This window comes from Zalophus californianus, chromosome 5, assembly GCF_009762305.2.
Source record: "Zalophus californianus isolate mZalCal1 chromosome 5, mZalCal1.pri.v2, whole genome shotgun sequence".
NCBI classification, from domain to species: Eukaryota; Metazoa; Chordata; class Mammalia; order Carnivora; family Otariidae; genus Zalophus; species Zalophus californianus.
This window is the reverse complement of record NC_045599.1, coordinates 532,932-548,522: the sequence shown is the minus strand read 5'-3', so window position 1 is coordinate 548,522 and position 15,591 is coordinate 532,932. Positions and strand designations below refer to the sequence as shown.

The window sequence follows — 15,591 nt, the reverse complement described above, 5'->3', positions numbered from 1 at the left end:
CATCCCTCCCACCCCCCACCACTCCAGCAACCCTCAGTTTCTTTCCTGAGATTAAGAATTCCTCATATCAGTGAGGTCATATGATACATGTCTTTCTCTGATTGACTTATTTCACTCAGCATAACACCCTAAAGTTCCATCCACGTCGTTGCAAATGGCAAGATCTCATTCCTTTTGATGGCTGCATAATATTCCATTGTGTATATATACCACTTCTTCTTTATCCATTCATCTGTCGATGGACATCTTGGCTCTTTCCACAGTTTGGCTATTGTGAACATTGCTGCTATAAACATTGGGGTGCACGTACCCCTTCGGATCCCTACATTTGTATCTTTGGGGTAAATACCCAGTAGTGCAATTGCTGGATCGTATGATAGCTCTATTTTCAACTGTTTGAGGAACCTCCATACTGTTTTCCAGGGTGGCCGCACCAGCTTGCATTCCCACCGACAGTGTAGGAGGGTTCCCCTTTCTCCACATCCCCGCCAACATCTGTCGTTCCCTGACTTGTTCATTTTAGCCATTCTGACGGGTGTGAGCTGGTATCTCATTGAGGTTTTGATTTGGATTTCCCTGATGCTGAGCGATGTTGAGCACTTTTTCATGTGTCTGTTGGCCACTTGGATGTCTTCTTTGGAAAAATGTCTGTTCATGTCTTCTGCCCATTTCTTGATTGGATTATTTGTTCTTTGGGTGTTGAGTTTGATAAGTTCTTCATAGATTTTGGATACTAGCCCTTTATCTGATATGTCATTTGCAAATATTTTCTCCCATTCTGTTGGTTGTCTTTTGGTTTTGTGGACTGTTTCTTTTGCTGTGCAAAAGCTTTTTATCTTGATGAAATCCCAATAGTTCATTTTTACCCTTGCTTCCCTTGCCTTTGGCAATGTTTCTAGGAAAAAGTTGCTGCGTCTGAGGTCGAAGAGGTGGCTGCCTGTGTTCTCCTTTCGGATTTTGATGGACTCCTGTCTCACGTTTAGGTCTTTCAACCATTTGGAGTCTATTTTTGTGTGTGGTGTAAGGAAATGGTCCAGTTTCATTCTTCTGCATGTGGCTGTCCAATTTTCCCAACACCATTTGTTGAAGAGACTGTCTTTTTTCCATTGGACGTTCTCGCCTGCTTTGTCAAAGATGAGTGGACCATAGAGTTGAGGGTCCATTTCTGGGCTCTCTCTTCTGTTCCACTGATCTATGTGTCTGTTTTTGTGCCAGTACCATACTGTCTTGATGATGACAGCTTTGTAATAGAGCTGGAAGTCGGGAATTGTGATGCCGCCAGCTTTGCTTTTCTTTTTCAACATTCCTCTGGCTATTGGGGGTCTCTTCTGGTTCCATACAAACTTTAGGATTATTTGTTCCATTTCTTTGAAAAAGGTGGATGGTATTTTGATGGGGATTGCACTGAATGTGTAGATTGCTCTAGGTAGCACTGACATCTTCACAATGTTTGTTCTTCCAATCCATGAGCATGGAACGTTTTTCCATTTCTTTGTGTCTTCTTCAATTTCTGTCATGAGTATTTTATAGTTTTCTGATTACAGATCCTTTGCCTCTTTGGTTAGATTTATTCCTAGGTATCTAAAGGTTTTGGGTGCAATTGTAAATGGGATCGACTCCTTGATTTGTCTCTCTTCTGTCTTGTTCTCGGTGTATAGGAATGCCACTGATTTCTGTGCATTGATTTTATATCCTGCCACTTGACTGAATTCCTGTATGAGTTCTAGCAGTTTTGGGGTGGAGTCTTTTGGGTTTTCCACAGAAAGTATCATATCATCTGCAAAGAGTGAGAGTTTGACTTCCTCCCTGCCGATTTGTATGCCTTTGATTTCTTTTTGTTGTCTGATTGCTGTGGCTAGGACTTCTAATACTATGTTGAATAGCAGTGGTGAGAGTGGACATCCCTGCCGCGTTCCTGACCTTAGAGGAAAAGTTCTCAGCTTTTCCCCACTGAGAATGATATTTGCTGTAGGTTTTTCATAGATGGCTTTTATGATATTGAGGTATGTACCCTCTATCCCTATACTCTGAAGAGTTTTGATCAAAAAAGGATGTTGTACTTTGTCAAATGCTTTTTCTGCATCTATTGAGAGGATCATATGATTCTTCTACTTCCTTTTGTTAATGTATTGTATCACGTTGATTGATTTGCGGATGTTGAACCAGCCTTGCAGCCCAGGGATAATAGGCACTGGTTTCTTAGATAGGACACCAAACATACAAGCAAAGAGAGTACATGGGACTTCATCACAATTTAAAAATTTTTGTGCATCAAAGGACACTATCAACAAAATGAATGGGAGAAAATATTTGCAAATCTTTATCTGGTAAGGATCTAGTATCTGGAATATATAAAGAATTCTTACAACTCAATAATAAAAAGATAACACAATTTAAAAATCAGGCAGAGGACCTGAATAGATGTTTCCCCAATGAAGACATCCAGATGGCCAACATGTACATGAAAAGATGTTCAACATCACTCATCACCAGGGAAATGCAAATCAAGACCACAGTGAGATACCACCTCACGCTCACTAGTGTAGCTAGAAGCAAAAAATAAATAAATGAAATAAAAATAATGAGTGTTGGTAAGGATGTAGGGAAAATGGGTTCTTGCACACTGTTGGTGGGAGTGTAAAAGGGGGCAGCCACTCTGGGAAATGGTTCTCCAGGGAGTGAAGCATAAAATTACCATATGACCAAACAATCCCAAGAGAATTGAAAGTTATTTGTTCAGCCATATAAGAATGTCCTGGCAGCACTGTTCACAACAGCCAACACTGGGATCAGCCCCAACGTCCATTAGCTGATGACAAAGTAGACGAAGCGTGGGACACAATCCACATGGCGGAATGTTACTGTGCCGAACGTAAGAATGAGGCTCTGTACTCTGCACACGGTAAAACACGGATGGACCTTGGAAACACGATGCTCAGTGCAAAGAGCCAGAACAGAAAGGCTACATGCTATGTGATTCCACTTAAATAAAATGTCCATGATAGGCAAATCCAGAGGCAGAAAGTGGATTCATGGTTGCCAGGGGCTGGGGGAAGGCAAACACGTGGTGATTGCAGGTTTGGCGTTTCATAGGGCTGTGAAATGTTCTAGAACTAGGTGGTGCTGTGGTCACACAACCTTGTGAATGTACTAAAAACCTCAAAATTGTACACTGTAAAAGGGTGGATTTATGGCATTTTCCTCAATTAACTTGGCAGTGGTTCGTGCTCAGCCTTCGGCCCTGAGCCAGCCACTGCCATCCAGAACTTTCCGGACACCCCAACGTATGAGCACTCCCTGAGTGCCACCCACCTGACACACTTGGGCTCATCCTCCAGGCCCTCCTGCCTGGCAAGCCCAGGTCTCCTCTCTTGCCTACCTCGCCCCTAGAACCCTCATCCCGAGGCCAGAATTCACAGTGTCTGGATAGGAGGTGGCCCAGCCCATGCTGCCCTCAGAGGGCCAGAGATGGTCTTACTAGCAAAGTCTCTCAGCAAAGCCCTGGAAGCTCCATTACTACTTCACAGATGGGGAAATGAGTCACAAGGGGCAACTGCATGAGGTGCCAGGGTGGCAGGATCAAATGGCCACAGGCAGGGTGCTTAGGACAGCAGGCTTTGTCCTCTCCCGGGTCTGGAGGCCAGGAATCTGTGGTCAAGGTGTCGCAGGGCCGTGCTCCCTCTGAAGGCTCCAGGAGGGTCCCTCCAGCCTCTCCCAGCTGGAGGGGGCGCCCAGGCGTTCTGGGCTCGTGGCCGCGTCTCCCCAGTCTCTGCCTCTGCCACTGCATGGCCGTCTCAAATCCCCCTCTCCCTTCTCTCCTACAGACACCTGTCACGGGACTCAAGGCCCACCCTGAGCCAGGATGCTCTCACCTCGACATCCCCACTTGATCACCTCTACAAAGACCCCATTTCCACATATGCCCACATTCTGTGGTCCAGGCAGACATGAGACACAAGACCGAGAACTTGCCCAAGGTCACCCAGCAGGAGTGAGATCTGATCCTGTCCACACTCTGACCCTGGCACTTCCTGCCTTGAAGGGGGTTTCCAGACTCAGGGTGCAGCCACCCCATGTGGGCATGGGGTGGTCCCAGGACACACACAGGCTCCTCAGCAGACCCAGGCCAGCCACTCAACCACAGGCCCACCTCCTGCACCCTCAACGTCCCCCTGCCCAGAAAGTAAAGCCAGGGGCTCATTTTTCCAGGCTATCTGCAGTGGGGTGTGGCCATCAGAGCTGTTTTAAGCCACTGAGTTTGTGATAATTTGTTGCGCAGCAATAAACAATGAACCAAAAACACCCCCTGCATGTTCTTCCCACCTTGAATATGATGGCTGGAGCTGTGGAAGCCATCTTGTGACCATGAGGCAATGAGCATCAGGAAGACCCTTATCTAGTGCTCAGGGTGGCAGAGAACTAGAGCCAGACACAGGCTGTGTCCCTGTGGTGTCCCCGTGGGAGACTGTTACAAATGGTCCCTGATGAGCCAAGCCTCCCTGTATCCACACCCTCAGCAGTGGGGTCTGCTTCTCCCCCACCTGGAAGCCAGGATTTGCACAGTGGAACATGATGGAGGTCACACTCTGAGCACAGACCAAACCAGCCCTGTAGCGCCTGCTGTTCCCTGAGGGGAACACAGCCACCATGTGAGGGAGCCCAGGCTGCCCACAGGGAAACACGGACCCTGGGGCAGAGATGCCACGAGGAGAGAATGGGGTCCCAGACACAGGAGTGAGACCAGCCAATATCACAAGGAGACAGAGGTTTGTCATCCGGCCAGACCCACACATTGAGGCCACCCCTGCCAGGACATCGGATGCACGGACGAGGCCAGGCTGGATCTTCTTGTCCCAGCCCACACCTCACGGAGCAGAAATGGGTGGTCTCACTGAGCCCTGCCCGAAACCCAGACCTCAGAGACAACTGTTTCAAAGGTTCGGGGGTATTTGTTACTTGGCCCTAGACAACTGGCTGATACGAGCCTGACCCAGCCCCCTCCAGAACACCTCCTCCGGGCCTGTTCCTGGGATGTGGACACGTCGGCCTTGTCAACTGACCTGTGACGTGCACCAGACCCAACCCATACCTTTGTCTGCCTGGGCCTCAGAGGGATGCAAGACCACACATGCCCAGTGGGCCAATCAGACCGCACACCAACCTGTGGCCATCGCCCACTGACCCATCACCCCCAGCTCAGCTACGCCAGGACACCCAGGTGAGCCCACACCAGCTCACACGGCATGGCCATCACTTTTGTCTGGACTGGAAAACAGGCACAACCCTCCCAGACAAAGCAAATTCACATCTCCATCACTGACCTGCCACATCCAGGTGGAAGGACACCTTCTGGCCGCCGGCCTCACAGCGGTACTCCCCAGCGTCCGCCTTGCCCACCTGCTGCACCACCAGCCGCCTGCTGCAGCCCTTGGCCTCCACGTGCACTCTGGAGCTCGCACTCAGCTTCTTCCCATCCTTGTACCACGTCACCTCTGTCTGGGCCTGGGCCACCTCACAGCTCAGGGTGGCGCTGGCCCCCGCCTTGGCCTGCACCTCACTGCGTGCTGGCTGCTCCTTGGCAAACACCACAGAGGGCTCTGGGGACAGAGAGCGATGCACGGTCAGAAGCCCCACTGCTGTGAGGGCCCCGAAGTCCTGGAGCCAGGGCACAGCATGCTCTACACCCCAGGCAACCCTGGGAATCGTTCACAGTCAGGTGCTGCCGGTAGGACCCTCCTCGGGCACAGGGGGACCTGATGCTGTGACTCCTCCTAGGCATGGTGGGGAGCAGCCTCTGAGCACCACGATGGGTAGCCAGGCCAGTGCCTGGGGACAGACAGAAGGAGGCCTGGGGGGCAGTGGCCAAGACCCTACTAAGGGCTAGGACTCAGACAAAGCTGGACTCAGAATCTGCCAAGAGGCTCCTAGAGCTTCTAGAAAGAACCAAAACCTTAGGCATCAAGATCCTAATCTAAGCTGCTGAGAATGCTTCCAGCACCTTTTGGGTCTTGTCTGCCTCACTTCCTCATCTTCAAAGGAGAAAGGAAGCTGCAAATTTTCCTCTTATCTTTTTTTTTCCACACCCACATCTTTTCTCATCTAAACGTTAGTTCCGTGGGGAGTTCCTTCTCCCAAATCCAGAAGCGACTGCCCCTCCCAGGCTTTCTTGGAAGAAAGGAAGGGCCGGACAGCCTGGCCTCACAAGTCCTTGATGCAGCCGGACCTGCTCCCCACCCACCAAGCCCTGGAGGCTGCAGCTCACCGGAGACACGCAGCTGGAAGTCCACGGAGTCCTCACCCACGCGGCATGAGTAGGTACCCTCATCCTGCCTGGTGACCGAGGCTGCCACCAGCCGGTGCCGCGTGCCCACGTCCTCCTGCAAGAAGCGCTGGCTGGAGCGACTGAGCTCCGTGCCGTCCTTGTACCAGCGCACGCACACGTGGGCCTCAGAGGTCTCACATTCAAAGTGGGCTGGGCCTCCAGCCACGGCATCCACACAGCCACCAGCTGTGTCCTTGTGCAGAAAGGGAGTGAGCCCTGCAAGGGCACACGGGCGGTCAGGCGAGCCAGCAGCGCCCCAGCCACACATACACCCACGCGGATAGCAAATGGAGACGCTTGGGGCCTGGGGGCCTCACCCAGACCAGGGTCCCCTTCAGAGGCAGGACTGGGGGGGGTGCCGACTGCCAACCCCTGGAGTGCCACCTGCTGCTAGGAAGCCCCTCCCTCTACTGAGCAGAGCCTCCCCTCCCCATCCTCGCCCGCCCCACTCCCCAAGGTCAGTTGAGCATGCCCCAGCCCCCACCCCGCTCCAAGGATGGAGAACAGCGGCTCCCACCGCCCAGACCCGGGGAACAGAAGGTGCGGCTGTGACCATGGGACGTGGACACACACACAGCAGGCATCACCTTGCACCAGGAGCTGGTAGGCGACGCGGCCCCCATGGCTGACACACTCGTAGAGGCCAGCATCGTCTCGCACCACATCCCGCACCAGCAGGGCCCACTGCCCGGCCGTCGCCTGCACCTCGTACTTGGGGCCTGGTGGCAGCGCGTGGCCATCCTTCAGCCACGTCACTGCTGCAGCCTGGTCTGACAGCTCGGCCAGGAGCTGCGCCTCCTCATGCAGCCGGGCCAGCACTTCTCTCACAGCTGCCACTGGACGCTTGGTGGTCAGTCCTGGGGCCGCTTGAGGCCACAGACAAGTGGACAGAAGGTGCGTGGACAGAGAGGGGGCGTGCACAGCGGGGGACGGGACAGAAGAGGCATGGACGGAGGAGAAGGGGACGGGGGTGCGGACATTGGGGCGTGGGCAGAGAACATGGACGGGGAGCGGACACAGAGGGAGTGAAGAGCGAAGAGGGGACAGAGGTGCACAGAGGGGTTGGACGGGGGGAAGGGGCAATGCAGAGGGACCGGGTGGGGAGAGTCAGGCATGCGGGAACAGGGAGAGGCCGGAAAGGAAGAGACAAGATTGCGGGGTCCCGGAAGGAATCAGCAGAGAGGAAGGGGCGTTCGGGGCGGAGGGGAGCAGGCAGATGGAAGAGTGAGGCTCCGCAGCCCCTCCTCCACTCACACCCTGTGGCCGAGGCCACTGCCAGCCCTGGGCAAGCGGGCTCACACCGCCCTCCCCTGCCCAGCCCTGCCTCATCCAGGAGACCGCCCGGAGCCCACCTGCCCCGGGGACAAGGAGCAGCTCCGGAAGCCCCCACCCCACCCCTGGGGCAGACGCCTGGGGCTCACAGCCGGGGTCCTCCTACCTCGGACCTCCATGCGGATGCTGCTCTCGATGCCGTTGGCCACAAACTTGAGCTCTGCACCATGCAGGCTGGCGGACACGGAGCGGATGGTGAGGGCATGCCGTGTGCCCTCGTGACGGATCACGTACACGCTGCTGGCCTTCAGGGCCCGCCCGTCCAGGAACCACTCGCCCACCGAGGCCAAAGTGAGGTCCACGGAGAAGGTCACCTCACCACCCTCCACGGCCTCCACTGCCTTCAAAGGCATCCTCACAGCCAGCTGGGGGGCTGCAGGGTGAGGGCTTCAGAAGGGGCCAGGCTCTACCCTCCGGCCCTCCTCCTCCCGAGCCTGGGCCCAAGCGCCCCCTTCCCCAGGAAGCCCACGGGGCAGGCACACTTACCCAGGTGGACAGTCTGCGGGAACTCCAGGTAGGGACTGTGGCCAAAGCTGTTCACAGCTGACACCCGGAACTGGAAGTCCCCCTCCTCGGACACGCCAGCCACGGTCAGCTCATGCACGTCCACCCACTTGGCCTCATGGCACCGGCTCCAGGTGTAGGCGCCAAGCCGCTTCTTTTCCACCAGATAACCATCAATGGGGACAGGGCGGTCCCCGTGGGGTGGTGGGGACCAGCCGAGGGTCACGGAGCACTCTGTCCTGGCCTTTACCTCAGGGGCCTCCGGGGCGTGCAGGGGCGGCTTCCTAGGGGCTGGGCAGAGCGCAGCCCCAGGACGTCACTCACTGGGAGCTCCCTCCCCGAGCCCTGGGTCCCAGGTCAACCTCCCCCCTGGGGGCGTGCCTTCACCGGCTGCACTGGCCACAGCCCGAGGGCACCGCTGGGCCAAGGGGCGCTGCAGGCCCATGACCCCAGCCCCAGCCTTGTGGACACTTCCCTGGTTGCAGTGCAAAGAGGGCTCTGGTTGTGGGGACACACGGTCCAGGGCCACCACAAGCTGCCCAGGGGCCTTGGGGACAAGCCCCTTCTGTGTATCCAGGTCTCGGACCGGGCAGTGACCGAAGCAGGGCGCGGGGACCCTTCTGAGGGTACTGACCCCAACAAAGGGCTGAGCCAGTGGGGGCGGTGGGGAGGGGCCTACTCCCAGTCTACAAACGTGACACCAAAGGCCCCACAGAAAGAGGACACGCTCACGCACAATGTCCCACAGCTGTCTCACCCACACGTGGGCCCCTAGGACAAGCTGTACCTTCTACTCTGGTTCGCAGAGTGGGGGTCACCAGAACTGCTACTCTGCGGTCACCTGGGGTGACCACAGTGACGGAGGGCAGCAAACAGACCAGGGCTCCGAGAAACTAGAGCTGTGACCGTGGGCCGGCCCCCGAAGCCCTCCCTGCAGCAAACGGGACCGCCCAGCGGGGACCAGTGGACAGAGGGAGAGAAAGGGCCCTGTCCGTCCGAGGGACCCCCCGGCCCTTACCGGACACAAAGAACTGCGTGGACGTCCGGCAGTCCCCAGCCGTGAAGGTCACCTCGCCCATGTCCTCCAGGCTGCACTTGGAGATGGTCAGCGTGTGGCACGTGCCTTCTGTGGTGATGGCCACGCGGCCCCCAGCCACCACCTCCTCCTGGTTCCTCAGCCAGTGGACGGAGTCCTCCGGCCTGGCCAGCTCCACACAGAACATGGCCGTGTCCCCCACTCGCACCGCGGTCTTCCTCGGGAGCTTCCGGAGGAGGTTTCCTGGGGTGGACAGGGCAGGGGGACTGGTCGGATGGGGGGGCGGGGCGGGGGGCGGCCCACCCGTCCTCCCCCGAGCCCCCCCTCCGCCCCGCCCCCATCCCTGCTCGCCCCTCCCCGGAGCCCACCCGCCGCCCCGCCCCCATCCCTGCTCGCCCCTCCCCCGAGCCCCCCCTCCGCCCCGCCCCCATCCCTGCTCGCCCCTCCCCGGAGCCCACCCGCCGCCCCGCCCCCATCCCTGCTCGCCCCTCCCCGGAGCCCCCCCTCCGCCCCGCCCCCATCCCTGCTCGCCCCTCCCCGGAGCCCACCCGCCGCCCCGCCCCCATCCCTGCTCGCCCCTCCCCGGAGCCCCCCCTCCGCCCCGCCCCCATCCCTGCTCGCCCCTCCCCCGAGCCCCCCCCCGCCCCGCCCCCATCCCTGCTCGCCCCTCCCCGGAGCCCACCCGCCGCCCCTGCACCGCCTCTGCCCCGCAGCTCCTCCGCGCTCCTCCCCAGCCGGTCCTGCCCCTTCCCTCCCCTTCCCCACCCCAAGCCCGCGCGACCCCAGCCCACCTTGCACCGCGAGCTCCGCCACCGTGCGGCTGCCCTCCGCAGTCTCGCAGATGTAGACAGCGTCGTCGTCGGCCGAGACGTTGCGCACGGTCAGCCGGCGCTCGGTGCCCGCCTCCTCGATGCCGTACTTGGCGCTGGCCCACAGCCGCGTCTCCTCCTTGTACCACGCGGCCTCGGTGGTCGGCAGCTCCACCTCGCACTGGAACGTGGCCGACTCCTTCTCCGGCACCTCCAGGTCCTGTAGCCGCTTCCTGAAGGGCACCGCGGGCTCTGCGGGGTGAGGGCGCGTGAGCCGGTGGGCCGCGGAGAGGAGCGGGAGGAGATGGAGGAGGGTGGGGCGGCGGAGAGTGGGGTAAGGGCAGGAAGCAGGGAAGGTCAAGGGGCTCCCGTTAGTCGGAGTACGGGGCTGGAGTGGGGGCAGGGGACCAGGGCAGGGGGTGGGTGCGAAGGCAGAGGTGCAGCAGGGATGAGTCCAGGGAGATAGGGGGATGGAAGGGGGGGCAGGGGAGAGGGCACAGGACCTACAGAGCCCCCTCCCCTTAAATAGAAGATGTCTGGAAACGAGGCACATAAAGCCCCAAAACAGCCCAGTGATGCTGCTCCCGGGCCGCAAAATCCGCAGGGCTCACGCTCACAGCCACGCCAGCAGCGAGGCAGCGGGACCAGGGCTGGCCGCCGTGCAACCCCCTGAGCGCCGGCCGTGGGCCAAGCCCTGCTGCCCTGCGCACTTTCCCCTGTGCAGCTTCTGCAGGGCACCCCCGAGGAACGGGGCCATTTACCCGGTGGGGCGATGGTACTGTGGCGCGCACGGAAGGTTGGAGCGCCCTGAGACCCTCCAGCGGGACAGAGGTGGAGGTGGGGCTCTGGTCTTAGGAGCCTCGCCAACACAACCTCATATGTTGCCCACGCTTTCCCCCAGAACCCTGGGGGAGGCCCAGACCCCTACAGGGTCCTCAGCAGGAGCCTCTAAACTGGCCCAGAACCGCCTTCCGGCTAAACCTGGCGCGGCCCCAGCCCCCGCCCTACCTTTCTCCCCCACTCTGCCAGGGAGACCCCCTTAGCATCCTGAGAGGTGGCCAGAGAGAGGTGGAGTGCCTGGGTCACCCGGGCCATCTCCCAGGAGGAGGGGGCGCTGAGGACAGAGCGCTTTGTTATTCACTCATGCGACTCTCACAAGGGGACAGGCTGAGGGTCATCCGCTGTCGCCCTCGTTCTGTGGCTCTGGAAACGCGAGAGCCGCCAAGACCTCTACCTCTGGACTCCACAACGGATTCCATTCCGGGCGGAAAGGACTGGGGGGAGGGGCTGGGGAGGCGCTTCTCGGCAGCGACCACGCGCAGGGATCGTGCGCCCAGCACCCCGAGCTCACCTCGCACGACGACCAGCACGGAGCTGTAGGTTTGGCCCACCAGGTTGGATGCCGTGCAGGTGTAGAGGCCCCGGTCTGACTGCTTGCAGAAGAGGATCTTGAGCACGAAGTTCTCCTGAGCGTCCTCGTACACCGCGTGTCGCCGGCCCTCGACCACCAGCTGCCCATCCTTCTTCCACACCGTCTCGGGCTTAGGCTCACCCGTCACGTAGCAGCTGAGGCGCGCGTGCTTGCCTTCAGTCACGGTGCAGGTGCGCGTGCCAGAACCTGGTGGCGAGGCCGGGGCGCCCTCGGCGCGCATCGCCTCGCGCCGCCGCTGCAGGTGCGCCAGAAGCGCGGCTGTGGAGGCCCCGGGAGGGCCCGCAGTGTCTGCATCCGCGTCCACGGTGAGCGCGGCGTCGGCGCTGGCGGCGCCCAGCGGGTTCTCGGCGCGCACCGTGTAGGTGCCGCCGTCGCGGGGCCGCGCGGCCTGGATGCGCAGCGCGCTCGCCTCGCCGCTGGCCTCCACGCGCACTCGGGGGCCGTCGGGCGCGCCTAAGCGCCGCCCGTCCTTGGCCCAGCTCACGGCCATTGGCGGCGAGCCGCGCACGCGGCAGCGGAAGGTGGCCTCCGCGCCCTCGCGCACGCGGATGGACGTGGGCCGCAGAAGGAAATGGGGCGCCTGCTCGGCGCAAGCGGCCTCCGCGTCCACCTGCAGGCCGACAGCCGCGAAGGCCTCACCGATGGCGTTGCGCGCGCGGCACACATACTGCCCGCTGTCGCCCAGTGCCAGGTCCAGGATGGTGAGACGGTACAGGTCGCCGTCCTGGGCCAGGCGGAAGCGAGCGCCCGCCTCCACGGGCTGCTGGTCCTTCTCCCAGCTCACGTGCGGCGTAGGGTTGCCCACGATCTGGCAGCTCAGCGTGGCATCCTTGCCCACGGACACCACGAAGGCCTTGGGGCGGGTCAGAAATCGGGGTGCCCCGCTGAATGAGTGATCCATGGTGGGGGGTGGGGGCAGCGGGAGGGACCTGTGAGCGGGTTGGGGGAAGGTCATAGTGGGGATGAGACCCAGGTACTGTTAGAGTCCCCCACCTGGGCCCCACCCGGCCAGTTCCTCCTGAAGAACCCAGCCTGACCCAGGGTGGACGCGCCCCCCCCGCACCGCCTGATCGCCCCCCCACCCCCAGGTCCTATCTCCTTCCTGTCCCCCCAGCTCTAGCCCCACACCCCAACTCCAGGCTCAGTTGAGCACCTGTCCCAAAACACCACACAGCAACCTGGCTGGTCCCCCTCTCTGTTCGGCCTCCCTACCTGGGGGCCACGCTGTACCTCTCCACACAGACCTGCCTCTGTATGTGTGTTCCCCGCCCCACCTCCAGCTGCCTTCGGGTGACCAGTCCCCCTTCCCCACACACCGCCGACCCCTGGAGTCTGAAACTCCGATCTGCCTGTCTCCCCTATTCAAAGAGGAGGCAGCTCCCTGAACCTGGACAGGGCCTGGCCAAGGGAGGTGCCTGCTGCTGGCTCGTCCCTCTCCGAGTGCGGTGCCCCGGAGGTCACCGGTTCTCCATCCCAGAAGGCTCCTCTTTGAGCCCCTGCCCCTTCCTCCTCCAGGTGCCTCAGCCTCCGAAGCCACACTTCTGGCTCTGTGCACCTCAGCTCTCCCCGCCCCCGGCAGCACCCCCGACAAAAGTCCCGTGTACTGGGCCCATCAGCTCCTCTCCAGGGTTCCCACCTCGCCTCAACCCTGATGAGCAGGGAGACTGGACACCCTGCTGCGAGGTGGACTCCTTACAAGCCTGCCCCGAGCCCACTGAGCCGCCCACACCCGCTTGCTGGGAGCAGTGGCTCCTCCCCGGGGGACGGCACATAGTCAGCCCAGGGAGGACAGGCGGAGAGGCCCCCGGGAAGAACCAGGGACGTCGGGCTGAGACTGGCCGGGTCGACTGGCCGGGCCTGGCCACTCTACAGGCTTTGTGTCTCCACTGGCTGGGAGGACCCTGTGGGGACAGGTTGGCACCCCTCATACTAAAGGCCCCAGGTGGCTGGCCTCTGCCTATGCCCTGCAGGCCCTGGCTGGCCTTTAGCACAGGTGGGTAAGCTGAGCATGGGCCTGGCCTACCCCCCCTTCGGTAAGAACAGCAGACCCCCGGGCTCAGGGCTGGCCCCAAGCGCCTTCACTCCCTCCCCAACCCAGGGCTGGGCTTCCAGCATGGGCTGCCCACTGGGGGACAAGTGGGGTGACGTTCTGGGCCCTCGGGCTCCCGTCCTGTGATTCAGGGCCTAATCCCCCTTAATCCCCCTCGAGGAGGTGAGCCCGCACCAGCCTGCTGACTCACTGTGCAGTCAGCACCTCTGTCCCCTGTCCCCCACTGCCTGGCCAAGTTCTGGGGCTGGGAGGCCCTGGGCGGGCGGCCACCCGAGCCCCACCTCCACGGACGCCCTCCTGGGCCTTGATGTCCCTCTGGGGAAGGGCTACTCTGACTCCAGGTCTCCAGAGGCCCTGAGCTCTGAGCTCCCAGTGCCCCCCTCCTCAATCACAGTTGGTCTGCGGGTACCCCTGAGGCAGGACACTGCATCCTCACCCCCACCGCTCCAGGTGCAGGTACGGGAGCACGGTGCTCCGAGCTCATGAGCGGGCAGGGGCAGAGGGCCACCTCCACAGCTGCTGGTCTCTGGGGGCCAGGAGGGCAGGGGCTGGAGAGGGAGTTCCCATCACTGCATGTGCTTAGGGGAAACCAGCCCAGGACCTGGGCAGGTGACAGGCTGAGGCCTGGCCTGGGAAGGATGGGCAGAGACCCCAAGATCTTCTCAGACCCCCAGGGATGGTCCTGATGCCTGGCGCCCTGGTGAAGGGCCTGGGCTCCCCACCTCAATGCAGCAGACCCATGAGACCTGGGGGCTACCCCCCACTCAACCACCTCTGGGTAGGCATCGCCACTGGCCCACAGAGCCACGGTGCCCTAAATGCTGGCCCAAGGACTCCAGAGCCCCACTCCTTCAGGCCAAAGGGGGGCGCCCTCTGGGGGCCCCCAGAACTCCCACTGGACTTGGACATGCAGCAGTGAGGCAGGAGGCTCAGGAGGAGACACCTGGCCAAGACCTCAGCCCCAGCCTCCCAGGGAAGCCCCTTCCTTCTTCAGAGAGGACTCCTCACTCCTTGGAGGCCCCAACCTGCCACTGGCAGGAGCCTCCCGCCACAAGGAGACCACGACCTCCCCACCTCCATCTGGGGTCATGCCTCTGGAGCCTCGGAGTCCCTAGGGCTGACCCAAGCCCTGCGCACAGCCTCCATCCGTGGTTTTCTGGAGCTTGGCCCATCTTGGGTCCTCAGAGGGCCAAGTGGGAAGTGGCTTGCAGCCCGACTGAAGAACCTTGGTCCCCTCCTGGGAGCCCCTGCTGCCCCACCCCAACCCTTCCAGAAAAGACTTCCACCCGCAGCTCCTGGAGTCTGCGCCTCCCCCTAGACCCCTGGCCTGGCGGCTTCCCGAACTCCGGGGAAATTCTTTCCTGGAGTCAGGTGTCAGTGCCCCTCTGGCCGTCCCCTCTGCTGAGCCAACAGGCCCAAAATAGCCCCAGCTGTCAGCGGGCATCCATCTCAGCAGAGATGGGGGCAGGGCTGGCCAGACCCCCAGGCCTCCCTTACAGCAAGGCGCCCCGAAGGAGGAGGTGGATGTGCCCCCCGGCCCCCGGCCTCCCACCCCCCGCATGAGGGCCCAGCTCAGGTCACCATGGTGTCAGGGGCTGGACTCCAGAGCCCCAACCCTTGGAGCTACACAGCCTGGCTGCACACCCCTCCCCAGGCCCTCTGCACCCCAGAGCCCTGACCTTCAACCAAACAGCCCTGGAGGAGAGGGGCTCGACCTGGGATGGCCCCCCACCCTGCCCGCTCCGCCTGCTCACCTGTCTCTACGGGAGGCTGGGAGCAGCACCCAGGCGTGGGGCGCCGCTGAAGGAGCAGGGGCTGCTGGGTCTCACCTCCCGCCACGGGTCCGGGACTGACACAGCTCCCACCCAGCAGCCCACTCTCTGGCCGGTCCTCACACTGGTCAGGGACGAAAGGACAGACCGAGGCTGTCCGCTGGAGAAGGCTGGGCCCGCCCCCACCGCCGGCCAGCCCAGCCCAGCCCAGCTCCAAAATAGCCCGGGTGTCACTGCCTGGGATTTGGTTTCACCCCCAGCCCCAGGGAGGCAAAGGGCAGAGGCTCTGGGTGGCCCAGCTGTGGGGGCGGGGGGGGCAGCAACGATGTGGGTG

At 60.9% G+C, this 15,591-nt stretch overlaps 1 protein-coding gene across 1 annotated transcript in view; it reads right to left on the bottom strand.

Moving 5' to 3' along the window:
- The window catches only part of OBSCN (obscurin, cytoskeletal calmodulin and titin-interacting RhoGEF), a 103,689-nt gene extending 88,313 nt beyond the window's left edge, over positions 1–15,376 (bottom strand). Inside the window, exons 1-9 of the mRNA XM_035727619.1 lie at positions 15,240–15,376; positions 11,355–12,364; positions 9,986–10,255; positions 9,177–9,437; positions 8,141–8,449; positions 7,761–8,027; positions 6,910–7,188; positions 6,263–6,538; positions 5,322–5,597 (exon numbers count right to left, since the gene is read on the bottom strand). Of these exons, the coding sequence (XP_035583512.1) occupies positions 5,322–5,597; positions 6,263–6,538; positions 6,910–7,188; positions 7,761–8,027; positions 8,141–8,449; positions 9,177–9,437; positions 9,986–10,255; positions 11,355–12,336 (2,920 nt within the window). The 5' untranslated portion in view covers positions 12,337–12,364; positions 15,240–15,376. The remainder of the gene's footprint in view (positions 1–5,321; positions 5,598–6,262; positions 6,539–6,909; positions 7,189–7,760; positions 8,028–8,140; positions 8,450–9,176; positions 9,438–9,985; positions 10,256–11,354; positions 12,365–15,239) is intronic.
- Positions 15,377–15,591: the final 215 nt, after the last annotated feature.